This window comes from Camelina sativa, chromosome 15, assembly GCF_030686135.1.
Source record: "Camelina sativa cultivar CO46 ecotype springtype chromosome 15, ASM3068613v1".
NCBI lineage: Eukaryota > Viridiplantae > Streptophyta > Magnoliopsida > Brassicales > Brassicaceae > Camelina > Camelina sativa.
This window is the reverse complement of record NC_141894.1, coordinates 34,149,471-34,169,103: the sequence shown is the minus strand read 5'-3', so window position 1 is coordinate 34,169,103 and position 19,633 is coordinate 34,149,471. Positions and strand designations below refer to the sequence as shown.

Below are 19,633 nucleotides of genomic sequence, written 5' to 3'. Positions count from 1 at the left end.
AAAAAAAAAAGAATATATTTCCTAACAAAGTATTCCCCAAAATACATTGATCCTTATGCTTTTAAGTCTTTCGTTGCTCTCACGAATACGTACAATGGGGGAATCTTGGAACGTTAGAGTCAGGAGGGTATTTTATCTGAGGTGGAGCTCCGAGCGGGATCCTGAGTTGGTGAAGACAGGAGTGTCTCTAGGCATAGAGACAGATCTACGACCACTACTTCCACTGTTTCCCATGTCTTTCGTCTTGTGAAGCAGAAATGTTCCTGACAAAATCGTTACAAAACCACACAACTCTGTTGCAATCTTTAATCCACTCTGAGATGCCCAATCCTGTAGTAAATCAAACACACAACAGAGAAAACTATTTGAGAAACTGTCTTTATTTACTTGAGAGAGAAGAAAAAGGAATTATAAGAGATTGTTTTTGACCTTGAACATGATCATACTAGCTATGATGGTGAACGTTGTGAACATAACGTAGTAAACCGGTGAAATAACCGCGGTGTTGAATGTATCCAGTGCCTGATAGCCAAAATTACAAAGAGAAAAGTTCATAAAAAATGAATGATATCGAATTGAAGTTACGAGTTTTATTTTGCTTACCTTGTTCAAGTAGTTGATTTGTAAAAGGCAACAAAACGCAACTACTAAAATGAAAAATCCAAGTGTTGAAGTATTTGAACTGATTCGTCCCTGAAAATGTCAGCTTTATCGCAATGGCCACCGCTTTAACACTCATAACCTATGAAGAAACACAAGAGAGCTTGAGGAAAATTCCAATGAAAACGTACTTAACAAAGAGAGAAAGAGAGAGCTCAACAAAAAAAAACGTACAGTAAGAGAACCATCAAGGAACAGATTCCAACATATACTATCATATGAGTCTTTCCGTAGCGCGGTTCATAGTAGAAGATCAGTATAGCCACCACAATCACAATCACAGCAGAATACACAAGGAAACCTAATGGAACAGAGCTTGCATCAGAATCAGTCTTACTAAAACATCGAACTTCCGTACCAATAGCTTGTGGTAATTAATTATATGAACATATATATAATTAAACCTGGTTCAATAGCAAGCTGCCATATTTGCTTGACTGATTCAATCTTCTGCTCATGTGGAGCGTGTAAGACTATAGTTGTAGATCCAACAACACAGAGAACGCAACCGAGTATCCCAAACATATGCAATTTCTCTTGCAAAATAAAATGCGCTAGCACTGCGCTGCATAAAACATATATAGGTTCTTGTTTTCAGGAAAACCATATACTCTATAGAATATATATAATCTAATACTGATGCAGGTTTCAACAATTAAGAATACCTGAATATAATACTTAAAGCTCCCAAAGGTGTTACCAGAATAGCCGGTGCAAATGCATAGGCTGCAAAATTAGCTACTTCCCCAAAAATCACTAAATCAAGAGGCCAAAACAGGTTTAGTCATTTGCATCTCGAACTTTAAAAACAATTTAACAGAATCTAGAGTTTTAAGACTTACTTGTTATCATTCCAGCCCACCACCATGGTTCTTTTAAATATCCATACCCTCCTTCACCTGATTGAAGATATAATAACCAAGAACAGATTTTAGATTGAAGTGTTAATTTCAAGAACTTGGGATATGTAAAAGATCAGCTCTCTCACCTGCCCTGGCTCCGCTTGCACCAGCCTTTTTGAGACCTTTTTTCTTGACGATGAAGCTAGAACCAATGAAAATACTTGAAGACACTGCTAGAATGACTCCAGTTATGTTATCAGGTGACATCTGATCCATCTTAGCTAATATATATTATATATAAATAAGATGAATCAGCCTGAAAGATTTATGAAACTCCAAAGAAGATTTTTTTGAGGAGAAAGATTCCAAATTTTTTTCAAAGAGATTCTTGCATCTGGACACACAAAAAAAAATAAAAACAGAATAAGAACATCAAAAGTGAGTTTTAAAATCTGACTTTCATAAACTATAAAGAAAATAAAAAGCAAAGAAAGCCACATACAAATTGCAAATGATCATGACTGATTACTTTTAATAATTAGCTCATCAACCAAAAATACAATAATTAATTTCAGAAAGAAATATATATATTAAAATTTCCAACAGATGGTAGAACAGGCAAATATAGGAAACTGAAGAGAGAATTTAGAATCATATCGAAATCAAAATAAGAAAAAGATCAACTAATGATGATAGCTAACACAAATCTTGAAACTCCAAACGACAAAAAAAACAAGAAGAAGAAGAAGAAGAAAGAGACAAAATACTTTTCACTTCAAAAGTAGAATCTACGGTCCTTGAAGTTTTGAAAATTTTGGATTAAGACTTGTTCTTCTGATTTTTGTCAGAAATTTTTTTAACGTATGAAACCTCAAAACCCTCTCATATACGTTACCTTTTTAACAAAACATTAACTATTAATTCTCATAAAATCACTAAAATATCGTCAGTAAATTAAATAACAAATAACAAAGAAAGTTGAAGAACACGCCAAAAGACTAAATCCAATTTTGCTTCTAACAAATCATCAAAATTACAAAGAACTCAAACGAAAAAATTCGAGATAGTGATCGCACAAACTAAAGAAAAAAGATAAATTCAAAAGTAGGCAAATAATATCACGAGCAAGAACGTGCTTTATTTAGAATATTCGAATGGTACCTTTAACTCTGCCACGTTCTCTTCTGCCCCCAAAGAAAAAAAAAACAACCAAAAAGAAACACAAAATTAAGAAGAAGAATCTAAGAAGGCCATAGACGAACGATCGATAGTTGTTTTTGTTTTTTCTGTTGAAACAAATTTCTTAAAAAAATTAAATTAGGGTTTTGGTTGTTTTGTGTTGCTGTGAAGAATCTGAGAGAGAAAAAAAAATGAATAAGAGAATCCAGGAGGATATATAGGGTGTAACATAAACAGCTCAGAAATTAGAAAATTGCCAATTCATATTATTCTCTTTGCTTTATATATATATATATATATATATAAACATAATACTAATTAACAATTTACATGCACGCCACCTTCTTTAATTTATTTTTCCATATATAAAATTCAATTTTTTTATCTTTATTTTTGTAAAATTGCTTTTATTTCTCTCTTACAATTCAAATTTTATGGTATCTTAGAAACAAATATCTTGATAAAGATTTTGTTTGATCCTTTTTTATTTTATAATATTCTTACATTTGTTGTGGAGGATATGGAAGTAAATCAATAATTATCTTTAGATCAATATTAAATTTGGGATTTTGCACGCTAGTAACATGTTTAAAATACAACAAATAAACCATCTAAATAGTATTTAATTAATATTTAATATAATTCAAAATGGTTATTTTTAGATATTAATAAACTCAAAATTATAATCATCTATAGGGATATGTAAACATATCATTTCCCCTACCAATAAATAAATGTAAGCATATCATTTCTAAATACACAATAATAGTTATTATACATATTTGGAATATACCTTTGATATTCTTTGAAAATTCTTGTCAAAAAAATGATTGCATTTTGGGTGTGCTCATGCTGAATTTCATATTCATAGGCTGATAAAACATTTAGGAGGATGTAGGATCATGAAATAGAAACCAATGGTACTTATTTCACTATCAATACACACATCATAGCAATAAAACTAAGAGTAAATTATATTCTTCCTGTTTCATTTTAAATGATGTTGGCCCTGTTCTTTTTCAAGTTACTGGATGAGCTACTGCGACAGAAAAATAAACAAGGAAAGTCGTCACTATTATGAAAAAGCATCACTGCCATTGTGAATAAGAGTCTTTGTACTGTTGAAATGAAATGCCGCAACGGTCGCTAGAAAATTCAGCGATTTTTCTTTGCCACACTTTTTTCACTCTAATAAACACATATGCGTTGTTGTTTTAATAAACGGCGTTGTCGTTGACGTTATTACTGTCGTTTTAGCGTGTCGCAGTAGCTGATCCAGCAACACGAAAAAAACAGAGCCGTTTTAATTTTAATATATATATATATATAATTTCATTTAATTTATCTCTTTTATATACTATTAAATAAAATAAACTCAATCAATAAGAAAACATAATGTCAAATATGATTGGTAAAGAAAATTTTTACACATTTAGTACTTGCATAGAAAAATAAAAACAACATCACTTAAACTGAAAATAGAAAAAGTTTTAAAATAATACCACAAAATAAAACAATGTTCGAAACAAAACAAACAATTTTTTTTTTCATTCACCGTTAGCTACTAACACCGTGATCAACCCACACATGTTCATTTCACATTTCACCTTCTCAATCTCATCATCCGGTAACGTCACCGTCACAACCCTCTCTTCCTCCTCCACACCCCCCGGCATTACCACCACCGCTCCACCGTCACCTATCCCCTGAACATTACAATAAACCGATTCCGGTGACTTCCCCATAACTTTCGCCTCGTAAAAATCAACTCCGCTCAGATCCACGAACGTCAAATTCGCTCCGTAAACAATAAAATCTGAAACATCATCAACAGTCTCATCGATCCCAAACCTCTCGTCGTTCGTTTCACGGATCGATTTCACAATCTCCTCCAAACTCGCCTCCGCCACCGAGAAATCGACGTGAACGGAACTTATCATCTGACCGTTTCTCACCGCTCTAGGTTTTAACCCGTTCGGATCCGATTTAATAACTGTAATCGTAACCGGAGCTGATTCTCCTCTCGTTTTGGCTATACATTTCCATATGATTCCACTGAGAATGTCGAATTCGTTTTCTCCGGTCGCCGGAAAATGTGATTTAATCTCGTTAACCGTTAAATTGAAGGAGAATGTTGTCATTTTTCTGTTACTTGGAGCGACCCAGAGATCCCCAACCGGGTCAACCGGTTTGATTGAATCCGGTTTTTTGTCCGTTGAGTTCGGGTTTTGAAACACTCTTTCTAACTCAGAGGTTTTGGGGCAGTGGATCTTCTCACCAACAGAAGCCCGAGCCCATAAGTTGAAGACATGAGAAAGCGATAAGGGATCTCCCATGATATGTGCCCAGCTCAAGCCTAAAGCTAATCCACCGCAGCTAAACCGGGTCATCTGTACCGAATTAAACCGATATTCTTTTTTTAATGTGTGGACTTTTAATTTGTTCATTACGTAAATTAGTAGAGATATATACGTACGCACCTGAATATAAATCAAAGGAGAGAATGCCATTTCTGGTCCAACAGGTTGATGGTAAACCAAAGACTCATCAACGGACCGGTCCGGTACACGGAGCCACTCGTCCACTGTGAGATCACAATGACTTTCCACGAGACGTGTGCCGCAGTCGTTGCACTTTATGTACGGGCGTCCCGACTCGTCCCGCCTTAACCTGCCAGTGATCCATGAGATCTGATCGAAGACCGGAAACAAGGGGGCTTTGACGTTCATCACGGTCAAGTCACGTGCTGTCTCGGCAGAGTAAATGTAAACCACCTTTAAGTAGTGGAGCTTCATGGCGAGGTCTAAACCGGTGAGCTCGTGAGTGGTACCGGTCTCTGTTGGCCGGGACGAACTCACGGTCGATAACCGGAAGCCATGAACCGGACCCCTTCCCTCTTCTTGAACTCGACCCATGTCTATATAACTATATATACGAGACGAAAGATGTAAGTATGTGTATCTTGGCAAATATATCTCTGACTGATCTCCCGGTCTACTCTATATATATATAGAAATAATCAAATATTTTTAAGGTTTTATTTTTTCAAAATTGTTTTAATGTTTCTGCTATACGTGTCGCTCTCTGTTTCACTTATTATACAGATTGTGACTATAATCTACTCACGTTGTTATATGCATGCAAGTGTTATAATAGGTGTTTGCATCACGAGTTGGTGAACATGACCCCATTCTTAATTGTTGTATAAGTATTTGTTGTATAGCAGAGAGAAGGCTATACACAACCAAAATGGCATTGTTGTCGTATAAGTATTCGTTGGCAAACCATATATTGTTGTATTTATTTATTAATCTGTCTATAATACATATACTCAGACCTGTAAATATGTATAAGAATTGTATTTGGGTAGAGATAATGAAATGCGAAAACTGTGCTAAATGTTAATTAGCTCTTTAAATATGATAAATATATATATATATACTGTTTTAAATTATAGGATATGATCGTATCATGTGATATATATATATGTACTAACAACTTAGAAAAGAGATTGAACCAATATAGCTTAAATATGAGCAGCTGTTACTGGTAATCAACTGAGTTTTCTTATAATAATATTCATTCGATTGTACTTGATAGTTAACCAATGATTGAAAGTACCTATAGGTTTAGATATGCGCGCGCGTAGCACGTTGGAAATAAAAAGTTGGATATGCATGGGGCCTTGTACTCGTCCTGCTATCCGCTCCATTAAATATTTTTTGAACTGGAAAAGTTATTTGTGAAATTCATTTGATCTTTTGGTCTACCTAAATATAAGTGTTTTGGTTGCGAAAATTTGGTAAAATATAATTCGTCACGGCGAAGCGTAGATACGCATCTTTCGTTGAGTGACTTCCCAAATGCGGAACATTAGCAAGTTAGCTCTTTCCAACGTCACACCAAACAACACTCATGAGTCATCTTGAACAACAGAACAAGGAAATTATAATTTCTAGACAACCGTACCACAAGATCTAGACAATATATAATGAAAAATAAGAGACATAACGTATACAATTAGAGCTGAGATCTAACCTTCAGTCTAATGATAAATGGTTGCCGTTTTGTTTTTCTACAGATCGACTTGTCTTTTAAATTAATTGAAGAAAAAAAACGTACTGTGTGATGCGAGGCTGTCGAACTTTGTATCTTTATATTGTGGGGGGCGTCGAGGCCTACGTACATTTATTTTGAGAAATACGATTTTTAGAAGTGGTTGCGACTGCAAATGTATATGGCATGCATGATGGTGAGAGTGTATATAGTCGCTTTAAAAAAAAATGAAAACATTATTAAGATATAATCATTGCCCATTGGTCTACTAAAACTTGAGACTATACTTCATAAAAGAGAAATATTATATAATATAAGAAGGTTTTTTCTAAATTTCTCTGCCAATGCGACACTTGGCGCTCTAAATTTGTGACACATATGACATGTCTTTATTACTAATTTAAAATTAAATATTTTTTAATCTGTTTCATTTTTTTATCTTATATGGTGTATAGTTTGCTTAAAAGTTTTTTTTCACATTGTTACAAAAATATATTTCTACCAACTTTTAGTTTTAACATATAAGATATTTCCTAATGAAAGCATATACCATATAACCTAAAAATAAAACTACTAAACAAACCAATAAAAAAGAGTTCTTATACTTTGAAGTAAAACCTAAAACCAAATACCAAATATATTCTAATATATTTTTAAAAATTACACTGTATTCAATAATCACATTTATTGTATTAAAGACAGAAAAAAATAAATGTGTATTTAATATTTTATAAGTTACTGGTTGACTGTTTGTAAAACTTATATACTAAAAGAAAATAAAAATAATATAATGGTATCAGAATATAATTGCTTAATCACCCCATGAGATATCAGAAAGCAATAGTTTCATATAATATGAGAAGGTTTTTTCTAAATTTCTCTGCCAATGCGACACTTGGCGCTCTAAATTTATGACACATGTGACATGTCTTTATTACTAATTTTAAATTAAATATTTTTTAATCTGTTTCATTTTTATTTTATTTTATATGGTGTATAGTTTGCTTAAAAATTTTTTTTCACATTGTTACAAAAATATATTTCTACCATCTTTTAGTTTTAACATATAAGATATTTCCTAATGAAAGCATATACCATATAACCTAAAAATAAAACTACTAAACAAACCAATAAAAAAGAGTTCTTATACTTTGAAGTAAAAACTAAAACAAAATACCAAATATATTCTAATATATTTTTAAAAATTACATTGTATTCAATAATCACATTTATTGTATTAAAGACAAACTCAGAAAAAAAAATGTATATTTAATATTTTATAAGTTACTGGTTGACTGTTTGTAAAACTTATGTACTAAAAGAAAATAAAAATAATATAATGGTATCAGAATATAATTGCTTAATCACCCCATGAGATATCAGAAAACAATAGTTTCCAAAAATAATTTAAAGGTATTTATTTTTTAATTATAAAATAGAGATAATATATAGTATCTAAAAAAAATTGACACACTTTTCTTTTCATGAATTTTATTCATAATTAGTATAAGATATTTCTTAAAGTTTTATGACATGAGCCATATTTTAATATGCATTATTCCAAGAAAAATTATATTAAGGGTGATTACGAGATTAGAGAGTAAACACTGGAGCATATGGTAAATCGGGAATACACTTATTAATTATTCAAAATAATCATTGGTGATTCCTCTGTGTAAAACATATTGTCTAGATTCATAATCTCATTAGTATAATACAAAATCCATGTTTCCAAAGTTTAGTTTATTGATTGGTTGGAGAGTTCATTTTTTTATAACTAAAAGAACACATTTTCAGCATTCATATAAAGTTTCTATTCACAAGAAATTTGTTAGGAGGCTAATTGAAGTAAATCAAACTGTACCAACATATTGAGGAGTCAAAAGAAAATAAAATATTAAGATTGAGTTAAAGAATATATAAAGTTGTAAAATCACTTGCACTTGCAAAAAGATCAATATTTATCAATTATTTTACTTTACGATTGAGACTAAAACTTAATTTTTATTTATTTATTTTAATGGTTACTGACTTCATAATAATTTTCTGGTTATAGAAATCTAGCAAATCATCATATAAGTCTTGATCGAATCCATATATTAAAGCTTTGGAAAAGATGTAGGAAAAGATGAGATTTATCTGGTAATAGCAAACTATTTTCGTTTTATCTGGTCTCTACACAAACCTCATTTGTGCTAAGAGTATCTCCAATATATATAATTCTTTCAAATGTATTACTCTATTTTGACTCAAAACTAGAGTTAGTGTAGAAAAAATAAAATTGAATATAGAGTAATCCTAGCATTTACTCTAATTTAGAGTAAGATATATAGTAATGTTGGAGTCAATATTACTCTATAATAGAGTATTGACTTTAAAATAGAATGTAATTGGAGATGCCTTTAAGAACCTAACAATTTATCACAAAACAATAAAATCTAAAACAAAAGAACTTTGAGGGTTTTAATTATTCTAATCAAAAATATTTCTGATATATATGTTTTGTTTATTTTATTTGCGTTAAAACATTAAAAACCATATATATAAAGGAACACATGTTAAACATTTTAAAAATAAACTTTTCATAAAAAATCATTTCAAAACTAGATTTCTAAATTTGATATATATTATAATTAATTAAAAAATTAAATATATCTCGCGCATCGCGCGAGCCTATTTCTAGTATCACATACGTTAAAGTTTAAACCATCCGAATTCTAGATCTCCGATCAGATACTAGTGTTGTTCAGTGTCAATATCACCATTGGTCTCTTCATTCAAAAAAAAAACAATATATATAAGATATAACCATTGGTCTTGCCGTCTTGTTCGGAAAAAGCAAATAAAAGAAGATACAACAAGCCAGGCAAGTGTACCTACGAACAACAACAAAACAATTAAAAATAGTAACTTTATGTCTTAAATATTTACTACAATTCCACCTAGCTAAGATCCATATGGTTTATTTTTTAAAAGTTATCAAACTGGCAGAGTAAATGTGATTCAATGATATGTTTATAAATACTATATACTGTATGTTAGATGGTTACGTGCCTTATTCATCAATTAAGAGGTCACCACTCAGCACTCATCATCTGTAATGCTTTAACGTTGTGGGGTTTCCATGAGTCTAAATGACAAAATCAAGAATCATAAAGTTGATTAGTTCCGTACACTTTAATTCGTTCCAGCTTATAGATTGATGTGAATATTGATCGTCAGGAAATATTTGTATATGTATGTGAGCTGTGTGACTTAGCTACTTCTTTGTAGTATTAGTTTGGTCGCAGTATTTTTTGACAATTCAAACTGCAATGAATGATGCAATGCAACCACTTTTCACGTACGATATAGGTTTGTATGTTGGGAATCACTGGAGCTTATAGTCGAACGAACATCTATAAATAATAAAATATGTCTGGTAATATGTAAGTTTTATTTTGATCCCGTGGCGGTCGGTAGCAGAGCCGGCCGGCCCGAGAATTTGGTGGTTCGAGCAAAGAAAACAAAAAATTGACCCACTAAAATATTAAATTATCCAAATCATTTTTTTTTACTTCAATAATTTTTATTTTAAGGATCGAAATGAAACCTTACATCCGAAACAACTTCAAACTGCGTTGTTACAAGCAAAAAAACTACTTCCTTCTCTACCTAAATATGGCTCCTAAAATTAACTACATCAAAGAGTTCAAGTTTGTTATGTTCGCTTGTATGAACGAGATGATTTGAGGAGCTCTTGAGTCTTGAGAAAAGACATAATTGACAAATTAGTAAATATAGGATTTCTACATTTGTTTTGACATTTTACAAAAGCTTCCCACTTAAAAAGCTAAAAAAAAATCAAAACTGAAATTATTTCAGAGGTTAACTTGCTGAAAACGTATATGCAGCTGTTGTTCTATCGAAGTAATTGGTAAAACTGGACCAACGTAATTTATATGAATGTCTAATTGCCTACAATTAATAAAGAAGCTTATAAATAGGAAGAAGTTGATCTCAAGTAAGTATACCCTTATAAAATATGTCACTCCACTATCTATAACTACTAGTAATTGTTTACTTAACCAAATCTACTTACATAAGTAGGTTTAGTGATTACATTAGCCTTTTTAGCCCTTTTAAGATAGATATAAGAAAAATCCTAACACAGAATGTCGAAATCAACACAATTTTCCAATATATACCCGAGAAAAGTCTAACATACGGTATCTTTCAGTTCTTTTTGACATCTTGTTATATCCAACGGCTTTTTGGACCTTATAATGGGCTTTTAGTCCATGTATAATGAAGCAGGCTCATGTGACCTTAAGTCACTAAACAGATAAAACAAGTCGACGTGGCAACAAAGGTCGAAAAAGTTAGAGAGAAGCAGGGGAGGCTTGATTCTATACATCAGATACAATATAGTTCCAATAGACTACCGCTTTTTTTTAGTGCGTTGACTCTCTTTGCTCAAATTTATTGGATAAAACACTGTAGTACAGACTCTTAAAATACACCTACTCACAGCTGATTAATTTGGACGAAACAAAAGATTTTTTTTTTTTTGTAGGAAAAAAAAAAGAGAGAGTTTCTGAGCTCTGTATAAAATCCCTTAAACCCTACTCTTTGTCTTCACCCTCTCACTGCCTCTCTTTTTCCCACTTGACTACTCACTCTCACTTCTCTAAAACCCTAATTTCGTCATTTCCCTTCTCCGAGGTTTGTTTCATCTCTTTTAATGTCTTTCATAGCTTCAGAAATGGCTTTGATTTTGATGATCTTTTGTAGATTCTTTTGTGGTCTGATTGAAATGGAATTTGATTTAGTTATGGCTTTTCTTGATTTAGTTTTTTTTTCTTTCTGGGGTTTGGTATGTTTTCTTGTTTGCAGATATCAAGAAATGGCTTTTTGCAACAAACTTAGTGGTATTTTGAGACAAGGTGTTTCTCACAGCTCAAATGTTCCAGTGACATCTATGCTTGGTTCTCTCCGTTACATGTCCACTAAGCTTTTTGTTGGTGGTAATGTATTTTTATATATCTTCTAACCCTGCTGTATCTTAATTTGATTTGGCTTTTTTTCACTAAATTTGAATGTTTTGGTTTGCTTTCAGGTCTCTCATGGGGAACTGATGACGGCTCCTTGAAGCAGGCTTTTTCTAACTTTGGTGAAGTCACAGAAGGTAAGCCTTATGTTCTGTTCCCAAATAGAATGTGTTTTCATTTGGAATGATTATTAAAATGGCTTATGTTAGTAAGTATGTAATGCTGGTTGATGAACGTTTTGTGATATTGTTTGGCTTTTGTAGTTTGTTTAGGGACCTATTTGTCTTGTTTGTTGTGCTTTTTGTTTATTATTTGTTACAAATGTTGTGTCTTTGGGTTGTGTTGCAGCTACGGTGATTTCAGACAGAGAGACAGGGAGGTCGAGGGGTTTTGGATTTGTCAGCTTCACCAGTGAAGATTCTGCAAACACTGCCGTATCAGAAATGGATGGAAAGGTTAGAGAGGATTGCTATTTGCTAATGCATAATGTTGATTGTTCTGTCTAAAAAATCTTTTGTCTCTTATATGGATTTTGGTATGATCAGTAGCTGAATACATAGTGTTGACTGTTCTATCTAAAAAAGTCTAGTCTCATATTTTAGGTTTGGGTATGATCAGGAGATGAATACATAGTGTTGATTGTTATGTCTAAAAATTCTTGTCTGTTACTAGTTTCGTAGAGGTGTTGGGTATGATCAGGAACTGTATCCATTGTGTCTAAAAAGTCTTGTCTGTTATTAGTTTCTTAGGGGTGTTGGGTGTGATCAGGAGCTGCATCCATTGTGTTGATTGTTTTGTGTAAAAGTCTTATCTCTTACTAATTTTTTTGGGGTGTGTTCAGGAGCTGAATGGCAGGAACATCCGTGTGAACCTTGCAAACGAAAGACCGAGTGCCCCGAGATCATCATTCGGTGGTGGTGGTGGTGGAGGTGGAGGTGGCGGTGGCTACTAAAAGAAACAAGCCAGAAGATTTGAGAGAGAGAGAGAGAGAGAGAGAGAGAGAGAGAGAGAGAGAGAGAGAGAGAGAGAGAGAGAGAGAGAGAGGAGCCTCTGAAGTATGAACTATCAGTAGTTAGTTAGTTTGTTTCCCTCTTTGTTTTAACTGCAAACAACCTTAACTGGTTTTGTTAAACTTATTTCAAGCCCCTGTTTTGGTTGTGTCTTTACAATGAATACCGTATTGCTGCTCCCATCTTCTGCAAATCTATTTTGCATCGAGTTGATTCGATGTTTTTACATTTTTCCTTTTATCTACTCTTAACCATTTGTGGTCTACTTTGTTCCACTTCTAGATTTGAGCGCGTAATATATCTTTTCTATTAATGATTTCTTATAACATTAATTTTGAAACTTTGATGTTTCCATTTTGGTAATATAGAGAGAGAAAAGAAAAAAAGAAAAAAAAACTTGGTATAAAATATTTATGATCATATCAATCAAAATTAATAATGTTGCATATCTGATCTAATCCATGGTTGTTGACACACTCTATATGAATCCCTCATTGTACAACCCTGCATTTCCAAAATGGTTGGTTGACCTTTGATGGCAAAACGTTTGGTCGGACGGACCGTGTTGGAATTTTTCAACAACACGAACCAGCGAACAGCGGAGAACTTCCGCTCTTTCTGTATCGGCAAGAGACGCCCCAATATGGGTAATAGTTGTGTAGAACTTGTTGTTGTTCGATCACCAAAATCAACTTCACTTTGTTGCATTTTGAGCCAATGGAGGTGGAACTTGAAGTCATCATCATCGTAGTGACGGCCCATTCTACACTTTTAACTTTATGCCTTGTTGATTGCATTCTTTTTTTTTTTTTTTGTTTCCTTGTTCTGCCATTTGTGTTTACACCCAGATTTGAGGTGTAATATCAAGATTTTGTGAAATTACATGAGTCGATGACATAAACTTACATATGTCTTCTGTAATCGTGTGACCCAAAATGCATCAAATTCTTGAATGTATAATTGTACCCATAGAAACTCCTTTAATAAATATATGCTATTGCCAATTTTTTCAAAGCATCATGCATCTTCAAAAGCGAATATCTAAATAATTACCAAAAGCTTTATATTATCAAATTCATCATTCCGAAAAATAAAAAAGCTAAAATTCTCATAGACAACAAAAACATAAAAAAGAAAGAGAATAAAGATGATTATAACTTGAGATAAGATTACAAAAGAAAGAAAAGCCAATGGTCCTCTCTTCCTTTATGGTTTTTATTTCGGATTTTAGTTAGTACATTTTCTGATTTCATCAAAACAAAATCCACTTAGAACATTACTTTCAATGTAGTTCAGTTCTGGTCTGGTCTTGGCATGAAATAGCAATTAGATAAAAAGAAAAGAAAAAACATTAAAAAGTAAAAGAAAAAGGCAAAAAGGCGAACGTATAAAGGAGAATAAAATTTATGATTACAGTTGTTCTAATAATAATGGATCACAGGTTTCATTCCTTGATTATAAAAACTCCAACGGCTAAGATCTGCTCTTGAACACTTTTTTTTTCTTTCCAGCAAGATCGATCATATAAATCATTTATTACAAATAACAATATCCCACATATATATATATATATATTTTCAATTCTAAATCCCCCTTTTCCTTCTTGCTATATATCTTTCTCTATTATAAAACATACAGCTGTAACAATTTAATTCCCCACACTATGATCCCCCTAAAAAAAGGACCACCACAAAAAAAAAAAACATTTTATGATTTTTTTGTTTTGCAATTTTTTTAAAATACGGAAAAATACAGAAACCTGTCCCTGTAAATGATTTTTTTTTTTTTTTTGTTGGTTTTGTAAAAAAAAAAAAAAAAAAAACAAGCATGTGATTGATGAGAGAGAGAGACGACGACGGTAGAAGAAGAAAAATAATTTAAGCGGAATCTTCGGCGTGAGAGTTTTCCTTTTTTACCCTCGGCTGTATCCCGTAATAACCAACGTACCACTTGACGAACTTCCTCAGCCCCGCCGCTAGATCCGTCGTCGGTTTGTACCCGAAGTCTTTGTACGCTAAGCTCACGTTAGCATGCGTGTAAGGCACGTCACCGTTTCTCGGCATTTTGATCAGATGTTTCTTTGCTTTCGTACCTAAAAGCCCTTCCAAGATCGAGACCAGTCTCCCTACCGGAACAGGAGACGTGTTTCCGAGGTTGTATACACGTAGCTGAGCTTGTCCTCTCTTCTTTCCTCCGCTTCCTGTGCTTTTCTCCGCCGTGTCCAACGCACCGACACATCCTTTAACGATGTCGTCTATGTATGTGAAGTCACGCGCCACTTCTTGATTGTCCTGTGTTCTGTAAATGTCTATTGATTTGCCGTGGAGGATGTCTTTGGTGAAGAAGAAGTAAGCCATGTCTGGTCTTCCCCATGGACCGTAGACTGTGAAGAACCTGAGTCCGGTTAAGGAGAGACCGTAGATATGGTTGTAAGTATGTGCGATCTCTTCACCAGCTTTCTTGGTTGCGGCGTAAAGACTCGCTGGTTGGTCTGTTCTGTGTTCTTCTGAGAATGGGTTCTCAGTGTTGAGACCGTAAACAGAACTAGACGAAGCCCAAACGATCGCTGGCTGAGGATTAGCTGCTTTAGCCACTTCGAGGAGGTTTACGAATCCAGCGATGTTGGATGCGATGTAAGACTGAGGGTTCTTCATGGCGTAGCGTACTCCGGCTTGAGCGGCTAAGTGGAGGACGTGAGTGAATGGGACGACATCGAAGAGTTTACGTAAGAGTGGTCCATCGTTGAGATCACCTTCGACTATGAACACTTGTTGCTTCTCCAAGAGCGCTTGTCTTGCTCTTTTGAGTGCTGGGTCGTAGTAATCGTTGAAATTGTCGAACCCCAAGACTCCATCGCCACGTTTTCGTAGATATAGTGAGCAGTGGGATCCGACGAAGCCGGCAGCTCCAGTGACTAGAACAGAGAGACCGCGTGGTCTTTTGGCTGTTGAGGATTGTCTAACGCGCTTTTCCCACGCGGCTCCACCGATAGAGGAAGAGGAGGAAGAGGAAGAGGAGGAGAAGAGTCCGGTGGATAAGAAGCTACGACGGTGGAGGTGATGAGCTGCGGCGGCGCGGCTGTCGGAGAGTGGAGGGTAGTTGATGGCGAAGAGGAGGACGAGGACGAGAGCTACAAGGAGCGTAGCTCGGAAAAGAACTTTAGAAGACGCGTTGAGAACTTTGGTGCTGTGAATCTTGCGGAGGTAGCTATTGTACCTCTCCAGCTTCACCGTCTTGCTTGTATCCGCCGTCGCCGACATAGGCATTTTCGACTTCTTGATATAACAACAACTCACTTGGTTTTATTTATATGTGTGGTGGATCTTTCTCCACTGTTCTACATAAAAGGGGCTCGAAGATGTTTAAAGATTTGAGAAAATTTTGTGGAATTTTTTGGAGGAGGGTTTGAGAGAGATTTCGAGCCCTGAAAAACAAGTGAAGAAGCGATCTGATGATTATAAAGAAGAAGAAGAAGAAGAGAAACAATTTGCTGGTCGGAAGCCACTTTTTTTTTTCCTAATAAAGGTATATAATAAAAATAAATAAATCAACTCGTTATTTCTAAAATATAATAATGAGAAAAAGTAGTACTATTATATTGTAATAGTGATATTGGAGTTGTCGGTATTTTTACATGAGTGTCTGTGATTTTACCCGAAATATAACAAGGATCACCAAATTAGGCCAATGCCACGCATTGGAAGAGTTAGATTGTTCTCCATTGGAGACTTCTCTACAAGAGTTTACTTTTTGATATCTTTTTAAAAAAAAGTCTTGTTGAGTTATTTACTTATTTTATAGGGGTCAAGATCTGTTTATTAACTATGAAGTTTGTTTTCATTACTACTAGATGATATCAAGTTTGTCGTGTTCTTTATCTTTATGGAGATATGTTTTTCTGATTTTTTTTTTTTTTTTTAATTTACAAGTTGTACCCAATCAAATTATCATTTATTATTGGTTTCTTTTTCATGACTTTAAATTTGAAGATAAACAGTTAAAGTATAATTTTCATAATAATTTGTTATTAATAAACCACAAAGAAAAGTAAATGAAAATAGTACTAGAATTTACTAGACATCTAGATAATTTATGTTAATAAATGCTATAGTATGATGTTAAATTCTAACCAACGTACACTATGAATGAATTGAAGAAATTTTTGGTGTTCTTTATAACAAGGGAGAGTAGTAGTAACTCTTGCAATTCTGACATACATAGTAATGCTTAATTTCTAATTGACAACATGCATGATTCATGTCATGGCAACCGAAATCTCAAGTGCTAGAGTAAATTAAACTATTAATTGACTAAGGTATGTCAAGGTTTTAGCCTTTTCGGGAGGTGTCGGTTTCCATGCCATTGCATACTTCAATCAAACTTCCATGCAAGTTATGCTACGGATATCAATTGATGCTCTAAATCCCCTTTTGAGAAGATTCTAAAGAAACGGGAGAAAGATATGGTCGGCCAAAAATCTAATATGAAAGACATCTAATTAGATAGTACTTATGATAGTAGTATGGAAAGAAACCGTAGCTAGGTGCCAGAAATTGTACCTAGTCCGACAAATGAAAAGGTTGAAATTACCATATCTTCTCTAACTATTACCAATTCATAAACATCCTTTAAACTATTCGGACGTGTTTAAGAAGACATTGACATTGTTATATTAAATGTGGACGATTAGCAAAGTCTGAATTTTTAGCTTGTTAAAACTAGGTGTAAAATACAACTGAAAATAATAATAAAGATGCTGAGCTAATTTTTTTTTTTTTATGATGCCGAAAGTGTTAAATACTGAAATATATATAGATTCAACGGTTAAATGATTCTTTAGATAAATACTTGTTCTAAAGAAGATATAAGTCAACCTCTTGTTAATTGCTGACGATCAAATATTACAGATTCTCTTATATAAAAGTAAAAAATATTGTCATGCATGGCGATAAATGAGACGAACGAGTGGCTGATGGTAACAAAGAACATGTATTAAAGCCAAAATTGTCTCATCCACTATATGAAACATATATGCGCGACACATGTACCAAACACACATCGGATGTGCCAAGAGACCGCCAAACGAATTCATTTACGCGTATGAGATTGTATGCAATGATTTGAGTACGGATCGTGTCCAAGTATCTCTATAGAAGTACTATAAATTTCCGAATTTACTCATTCGTTTGTTTTTAATCATCCACTACGCTTTCCTTTAAAAGTATCAAAATTTATAGGTTTCATTTTAACAACATGATCCCGTAACTGTTAAAGTAACTAATAAAAAAAACTTTAAAATTTTTGGTCAGAAGTTTTTTACTAAAAGATAGTAAATGTTTTCCATAATGTACGACCAAAACCCATCATGATCTTATAAAAATCTAGTTGAGCTTTTGACCACATGCGGTATGAATCGACACTTAATCACTAGTCTAACCTTTTTTTAGCGCATCTTTTGTCCGGTCAATTGAACTTATATATAGTCATAATGTAATGTGACAACAAGTACTTCCGTTTAGATATATAACCACCTTTAGAATTGCGGCCTAGTGTTTATTTTAGGTGATGCATAAGCAAACATAGATGACATGGAAAATATTTGGATGTCTAATACTGATGAGCTAAATAAATTTCCATGTAAGGCGATAAAAATTCTCATGATCAAAAACATGCCATCTCCTCAAATCAAGGCCGAACAATGATTCTAGTCAACAAAAGAACAAGTTGAGGGTTTTTTTTTTTTTTTTTCTTTTCTAAAGAGCAAGTTGGTTTGTAGCGATTAGCCTAGTCAGATTATAGATGGATTATGAGCGTACTTAAAAAATAATTGATTGAAAATTGAGGATCTTAATCTTCACAAGACAAGAGATCAAAAACAAGTTGTGGTTGAGACATTGACGAAATCTGATACGATGTAATGCCTATGTCTGTCAAAATATTGAGTCAGTCTCGTATATTGTTATTCATTTCTAAACTACGTAAAAAAATAGAATATGAAATTTTGGCCAAATAATTGAAGCATTAAGAAAATTAAAGACTTGCACAAAAAAAAATAAAAAATTATAGACATCTTTTTATGTTATTTTAAATGTGTGGTTAATTGGACCAACCAGTAAGAGATATCAAATGCACTAATTAATTGGATTTTTAATATGCAACTAGAATTTGTTGTTGTAGATTTTGTTTCTTATCTATTGTATCGGTAGGTTTATTTAATTGTTCACTATGGATTTATTTGCGACTAACAAACTCATAGATATCAAATTTTCCAAATTTGTATTTTCTTTCTTAATCCTAGTAAAACATGAACTGGCCTTAATGGTTTTAATTATTAAAATATTAGTGACTGTGCTATGACTTAACAGTAAAGTGTGCATACTTTAATATGCGTTCCAGAATAATATAAGTAAACCTTAGTTGTCAAAGTATATAAAACCAAACGAGTCAAATAATTAAGGAATTATTTTTACACATTGGTTAAGCAAGAAGAAGACAACGCCACTTCTGTTTGTCTTGTGGTGCGTGGAAATGACAGGAGAGCCCCATGTGACCTCTCTCCACATGTTCATATATGTGTGAACATATGGACTAATTTTATTTGCTGACTTATTTTTCTCCCCACTCTAATTCTATATTGTGAAAATGGGGTTTCAAAAATCAATTAAAGAACAGTACAGGTACAAAATAAATGAAACCTTTTTATGACCAAAAAAAAAAAAAAAAACTATAGAATAGTGAAGTAGCCGACTTGTCTACGCGTTTTATGAAGATTGATTCTCTTCTAAGCAAATTCCAAATTTTATAATGAAGCTGCAAATTCAATATTAGAGATCTGATCGGATCACACCATTTAGTT

The 19,633-nt window shown here is 33.3% G+C and overlaps 2 protein-coding genes and 2 pseudogenes across 4 annotated transcripts; 1 reads left to right on the top strand and 3 right to left on the bottom strand.

Moving 5' to 3' along the window:
* Window positions 1–44: 44 nt before the first annotated feature.
* On the bottom strand, window positions 45–2,590 carry LOC147927682 (putative magnesium transporter NIPA1; annotated as a pseudogene). Its single transcript, XR_015581615.1, has 9 exons — window positions 2,005–2,590; window positions 1,649–1,896; window positions 1,503–1,559; window positions 1,326–1,416; window positions 1,065–1,225; window positions 831–961; window positions 604–742; window positions 430–522; window positions 45–330 (listed from the first exon to the last, which is right to left on the bottom strand). The product of XR_015581615.1 is annotated as a putative magnesium transporter NIPA1 (transcript).
* A 1,474-nt stretch (window positions 2,591–4,064) lies between these two features.
* On the bottom strand, window positions 4,065–5,654 carry LOC104746902 (protein ECERIFERUM 26-like). Its single transcript, XM_010468445.3, has 2 exons — window positions 5,162–5,654; window positions 4,065–5,071 (listed from the first exon to the last, which is right to left on the bottom strand). Exons 1-2 carry the CDS (start codon window positions 5,594–5,596, stop codon window positions 4,229–4,231), a joined length of 1,278 nt encoding a protein of 425 aa, XP_010466747.2. The 5' UTR covers window positions 5,597–5,654; the 3' UTR covers window positions 4,065–4,228.
* A 5,653-nt stretch (window positions 5,655–11,307) lies between these two features.
* LOC104746901 (glycine-rich RNA-binding protein 4, mitochondrial-like) lies at window positions 11,308–12,957 on the top strand. The gene is made up of 5 exons (XM_010468443.3): window positions 11,308–11,441; window positions 11,613–11,743; window positions 11,836–11,904; window positions 12,116–12,222; window positions 12,609–12,957. The coding sequence occupies exons 2-5, from the start codon at window positions 11,623–11,625 to the stop codon at window positions 12,717–12,719; spliced, it is 408 nt and encodes a 135-aa protein (XP_010466745.2). The 5' UTR covers window positions 11,308–11,441; window positions 11,613–11,622; the 3' UTR covers window positions 12,720–12,957.
* A 940-nt stretch (window positions 12,958–13,897) lies between these two features.
* On the bottom strand, window positions 13,898–16,527 carry LOC147927681 (UDP-glucuronate 4-epimerase 6 pseudogene; annotated as a pseudogene). The gene has a single exon (XR_015582388.1). The product of XR_015582388.1 is annotated as a UDP-glucuronate 4-epimerase 6 pseudogene (transcript).
* Between the last annotated feature and the right edge of the window lie 3,106 nt (window positions 16,528–19,633).